Below are 5,761 nucleotides of genomic sequence, written 5' to 3'. Positions count from 1 at the left end.
GTCAGAACTTGCCCTCTCCCTCTTGTGGGCCAGCTGGGGAAAGAACACGTGGTGAGCGCAGCCGTGCTCGGTCACCTGGACCAGCAGTGCCGGGCTCTCCCCCAGCGGGCAGCCTAAGTGAACCGCCTGATCAGTTTCTTTAAGAACTAAGAGATGAGCTTTTCCTTTTAATAGGAGCAAGCCTTCTCCAGAGGGATTCCTGTGCAGGCTTTCTGCATGCAGAGCGGGGCCCGTGTGCGTTGTCTGATGTGCAGAAAGGGGAGGGAAGACCTGGAGGACGATGCCCAAGCCCTTTCCTCTGCCAGGCACCGGGCTTGGGCACTCACCTGGGCAGCCTGGCTGTGTCCTCGGAGATCCCCTGCTCCCCCTCAGCCTTCCAAGTGAGGCCCATGAGCCGAAGGACACCTGTCTCCAGAGTGATGTAGGGTGTCAGTGACAGCACCTACCTGTCCCTGGCTGCTGAGCACACCTGCTTAGTGCCAAGCCGGGTCCTCCGTGAAGCATTCCAGGCCAGGGCTGGGGAATGGACATGTTTCTTCCTCTCGTCGGGGACCTGCCTCCTTCATCAGGCGACCTGGAGAGTGGGGCTCCCCTTGGTCCAGCCCCACTGGTCCGAGACCACCATCACTCTTGAGTCCAGGAAGCTGCTGAATTGCCTCCTGACCGAAAGCGAGCCGCCTGTGAAATCTGCTCCCCCCATGCACCCCTGCCCCCAACAAGCTGCAGTAGGAGACCTTCCCTTACGTGGCATCCACACTTGGCATTGTGAACGTGGCTGATTGAGCATAATTCTAGCCTTTTTCCAGCTGCTGTTCCCATCAGACAGCCTTCATTTTCTGAAACAGCCATTCCCTAGACAGGTGAACCATGTCCATCGGAAACCACGGTGCCCCCTCGGCAGTGAGGATGGGGGCTTTGAAGCCTGGTACTTGCTGTCCTGCCCCTGCCTCGCCTGTCCAAGGAGCATAACCTTTCCAAGAAAAGAGGGATCCAGGCCCTCCGGGGTTTGCAGAACCTTGTCAGCCCTGCTCCCAGCTGTGTCAGATGGGACCGTCCCAGGCTGAGGGTGGAAGCCAGACTTCATTGACTAGCCTAGGCGTGTCAGTTGACCAGTGTCTGGAAGTTTCACCCTAATGGGAGGAAGCCAAGGCTCCCCCGTGTCCGTACCTTCCAATGATCTGGGGGATGTGGAGGGACTGAAGCCGGCCCCTTCCCAACAGTGGTGTCGGTGAGGGTGCTGATGCCTGGTGCATCAGCCGGGACAGGGAATCACCCCCGAGGGGGATGGCCATGCCACAATCCCTTCTCCCCCATTCTCCTCTTTGGATCTTGGGCACACACGCCCATCTGGCTTGAGTTTTAAGCTGCCAGGTCCCTGTTCATTCGTTTTTAAGAGCCTCAGCACCCTGGCAGCTCTGGGTAACAGGGTTGGTAACCTGTGACAATTCAGGCTTCGCCTGTCACACCTGGGCCCTATGCCCAGCCAAAGCAGGGGTGTGTCTGCCAAGTAGGAAACCAGCAGTCGGTGCTGCCTGACTGGCGAAGGAGGGGCAGAGGTTTCAGAGCTTCCCCGTGTCTGTTCCAGACGGAGGGAGGGGGAGGTCAGCCGAGGGGTTCTGTGGACCTCAGGCCTGTGGAATGCCCTGTGTGACATGGCTCCTGATTTTCTGGCAGCCCAGACCCCAAATTTGCAAGTATCTGTCATCTTCCAGCAAACACAGCCCCACATGCTATGTCCGGGGTTTAGACACAGCAGGGAATAACCAACCCTGCGCCCTGAGCTTGTGTTTCACCAAATAAAAGCTAGAGTGTGGACCAGCAGATGGCATAATGGTTACGTTACTGGGTTCCCACCTGGCCGACCGCAGTTTGAGTCCAGACCTGACAGCTTGAAATTCACACCAGGCGTATGTGTGTGAACGCGTGTGAGAGGAGAATGGAGAAGGGATTGTGGTGTGGCCATCCCCTTGGGTGATTTCTCACTTTGTCTCTCTGGCAAGCTCTGGCAGGCAGGCAAGTGCACATGCCCTGTAGCAAAAACCCCTCAAAAAAGGAAAAAAGGGGGACCAGCAGTTAGCGTAATGGCTATGTCCCTGGATTCCCACGTAATCTGCGGTTCGCGTCCTGGACCTGGTGGCTTAAACTCGCCAGGCGCGTGTGTGTGCGTGCCCAAGATCCCAAGAGGAGAATGGAGGAGAAGGGATTGCGGCGTGGCCATCCCCCCTGGGGGGTGATTTCTCGCTTTCTGTCTCTCTGTCTCTGTCTGTCTGGCGAGTGCACGCGCCCTATAGCGAAAACCTCTCAAAAAAATGGGAAAAAGCTAGAGCGTGCAGTGCAGTGGAGGAGGAGGGTGGGAGCAGGGAAGCGGATGGATGCACTGGCGCAGGGGGCTGGCCCTGAGGCCTGGTGGTTACTGTGGCTGGTTCCCACGCGGCCAGACCCTGCAGCTTGTGCATGCCCCAAACCCCAACAGGGTAGACCCGGAGAAGGGACTGTGGTGTGACGTGCCCCATGGGCGGGTGCTTTCTTCCTCTCCCTCTGTCTCCTCCTCTCTCTGTTGCTCTCTGGCTTATGCACACACCCTCTAGCAAATTCTTTGACAAGGAAGAAATAGAGCTGGTGGGAGAGTGAGCAAATACGAAAGTGGAGAGGAAAGGAGGTAAGAGTCATGCAGCTCTCTGGGCAGGAGCCTCGTAGGCAGGGGGAGGGGCAGCACCACTGGCCAGTGAGGCTGGATCAGCCTGCCCATGGGGCAGAAGGCCTGGAGGCAGGTGGGCCAGGAGGTAGAGCACAGAGTAAGCCACTGTTCGGGCTTTGCGTGCCGGCGCTGCATGATCAGACTAGCCTGGGTCTCTGACTCAGCTTGTGTGGGTGGCAGGGAAATGGCCAGCGCAGGAACCCCCTCCAGGAGCCCGAGGGCCTTTCCATGCAGGTGCTGCTCTGGGCCACAGCTGGCAGAGACACAGGGCATAGGCCTGATGAGACAATGGCCTGCCCTTTGCCTGTTGTCACCGTCCTAACAGGTGAGGAAGCGGAGGCAGTGAGGCATAGTACTTCACCGAGGCTCTGGCTCAAGATAGAGCCAGACTGGAGCCCGGTGGCCCAGACTCCTTCCCCTGCAGCTCTGAGCGGTGGAGGCCCAGGTGACAGGGAGGGGTGTGGGACTCAACCAGCAGCATCCATCCAGCTGACTGGTGTCCTAGAAAGAACCGCTCGCCCAGGTACATGGCGTTTATTAAGGAGCCTTGACAGTCCCAAGTTCCTGCAGGCCAGGAGGGGAGGCTGGCTGCTGTCTGTGAGGGGCTCCCAAGACGAGATTCCTTCCTGGCACTGCCTAGCCAGCTGCAGTCCTAGACCCCAGCCTGGGCAAAACGGGCATTCCAGGGAGAGGGACGAGCTCTTCTGGCTTAGCCCAGGGTCGCTCCGGCTAGTTTTCATAAGTCCTTTCTGAGAGCCAGTTCTTGGCTACACAGACCCGGACTGCTCAGGATGAAGCAGCATGGGGACCAGCCGTGCGCAGCGCTGACAGAGAGGAAGCCAGAGCCCCCCTCCACCTCTGAGCAGCCCACCGGTGTCACTAGAGCCCCGCGTCCTCTGGAGCGCCGCACCGCCCGCCGGCCGGGGCCTCACAGGACACAGCAGGTGCAGGAGATGGGCCAGGGCCGCTGCAGCTGCTGCTGGAGTTGCTCCTTCTCCATTGTCAGCGTGTTCACCTGCTCCTCCAGCTTGGCCAGCTCCACCATCCACTTCTGAGGGGGCAGTGTCTAAGCGCATGGCCAAGCTGACATCTGCTCAGACCCACCCCCTCCCTGGGGTTGCACTGATGGAGAGGCAAGGCCCAGGGTCCCGGGGCCCCTCTCAGCTCAGTAGGGAAGCCAGGGCCCCAGCCATGCCGCTGCCTCTGACCAAGTCCACTTGGGTCCAGAGGGATGCGCCAGGGTGCTGCACTGTCCCCATTCTGTGTGTGCCCAGTCCCCCGCCCCCATGCCTTCCTCTGCTTTTCCACCAGCTAATGTTTCCCTCTCTTTAGGGAGAGCCTGGGGTTTTCTCGCAAGTTCTCCATAGTCCAGTCTGCACTGCCCCAGCCACCGAAGGATTGAATGCCTTAGCCCAGGTCAGGGTGGAGGGATTTCAGGTTCTAAAGTGGAACGTGGATTTTAAAAAGGAGAGTGCTTATAGGGCCAGTTGGTGGCATGGTGGTTAAGGTAGCTGAGTCACACATGGCCAGTTGTGCGGTTTGAGTCCCGGACCAGTGACTTAAAAACATGCTGGGAACGTGTGTGTACATGCCTAAAATCCCGAGAAGACTGGAGAAGGGATTGTGGCATGACCATACCCCCTGGGGGGTGCCTTCTTACTTTCCCTTTCTCTTTCTCTTCGGCATGAGCATGCACCCTACAGCAAATTAAAAAATAATAAAAAGGAGAGCATTTGGTCTCTCCCCACCCTCCAGCTGCAGAGTTGCGCCATAAGGGAAGGGGTGTCTTTTTTTTTTTTTTTTTTTTGAGAGATTTTTGCTATAGGGTGTGTGTGCTCGCCAGAAAGACAGAGACAGAGAGACAGAAAGCGAGAAATCCCCCCCCAGGGGGCATGGCCACACCGCAATCCCTTCTCCTCCATTCTCCTCTCGGGATCTTGGGCACGCACGCACACGCGCCCAGCATGAGTTTAAGCCACCGGGTCCGGGACTCGAACTGCGGTTGACTACATGGGAGTCCAGCAACATAGCTATTACGCTAACTGCTGGTCCCAGGGAGTAGGTGTCATTGTAACCCAGCCGTCCCCTGGCCCAGAGGTCAATGCAGGGTCTGGGAGACAGGAGGGCCTGCTCACGGCTCAGGGTTGGCAGAGGGTGCCCAGGGCTGGCCGGCCACCTTACCTGCCTGCACCACTCCTGGATGGCGCTGGCTGACAGTGGGCCCTGGATGCTCCCGTCGCGCCGCAGGAATACTTCCCCCTGGTCCGTCTGGTAGAGCTGCGGCTGGCCCTGGGCCTTGGGGGCGTGCACGGTCAGGCGGATCACCTTGGCGAGGGCAACAGCAGCTCTGGCAGGCGCTGCACCGGGTGAGGCCGCCCCAGCCCGCCCAGGTCGCTCCTCATTGCTCGCTGGCTCCTAAGGGCAGCCTGGTAGGGAGCCCAGGGCCTGAGACTGACACCATCCCAGCCTCGTCTCCCATCCCTCCCTTCCCAGCTCCCCTGCTCCCCTGCTCCCCTGCTGCCACTCCCAACACTGCTTTGCAAAGTAGCCTGGGCCATTGTCTTGTTAAGTGATGACAGGTGACAAAACGGTTGCAGAGGCTTTTCTGCCCCGCAGCTCACCTTGAGGGGGGTGCTGGTCATGGCGGTGCTGACCACAGGGATGAAGCTGAGGGTGTAGGCATCAGGGAAGACCTGGGGCTTGAAGCCCTGCAGGACGGAGTCCACCAGCAGGCGGGCGCGGTCCTCGTCATGGTGGCTGCAGCGGATGCCCTGCACCAGGCCGCTGTCCTCCACGCCCACCAGCAGGCTGCCACCCTCGCTGTTGAGGAAGGCGCACACGTAGCGCCGCACGTGATGCTTGAAGGCCAGGCTCAGGTACTCGCCACCGCCGCGCTTGAACTCCAGGCCACGCGTCTCACTGCCCAGGAAGGCGCCCTGGAAGAGCCGCTCTTGGCCCAGGATCTCTTGGTGCACGATGGCGCTGTCAGAGTGCACACCGCTGGGCCGGCTTGGGATGCTCTGCTGCTGCTGCTGCTGCTGCTGCTTCTTCTGCTGCCGCCGC

At 59.6% G+C, this 5,761-nt stretch overlaps 1 protein-coding gene across 1 annotated transcript in view; it reads right to left on the bottom strand.

Annotated features, from left to right (window-relative positions):
- Positions 1 to 3,217: 3,217 nt before the first annotated feature.
- The window catches only part of SLFNL1 (schlafen like 1), a 5,625-nt gene continuing 3,081 nt past the window's right edge, over positions 3,218 to 5,761 (bottom strand). Inside the window, exons 4-6 of the mRNA XM_006164954.3 lie at positions 5,320 to 5,760; positions 4,880 to 5,023; positions 3,218 to 3,749 (exon numbers count right to left, since the gene is read on the bottom strand). Of these exons, the coding sequence (XP_006165016.1) occupies positions 3,627 to 3,749; positions 4,880 to 5,023; positions 5,320 to 5,760 (708 nt within the window). The 3' untranslated portion in view covers positions 3,218 to 3,626. The remainder of the gene's footprint in view (positions 3,750 to 4,879; positions 5,024 to 5,319; position 5,761) is intronic.

The sequence above is a fragment of the Tupaia chinensis genome, unplaced genomic scaffold, assembly GCF_000334495.1.
Source record: "Tupaia chinensis unplaced genomic scaffold, TupChi_1.0 Scaffold143758_1, whole genome shotgun sequence".
NCBI classification, from domain to species: domain Eukaryota; kingdom Metazoa; phylum Chordata; class Mammalia; order Scandentia; family Tupaiidae; genus Tupaia; species Tupaia belangeri.
The sequence above is the reverse complement of the archived record's forward strand: the minus strand, read 5'-3'. Positions and strand labels throughout refer to the sequence as shown.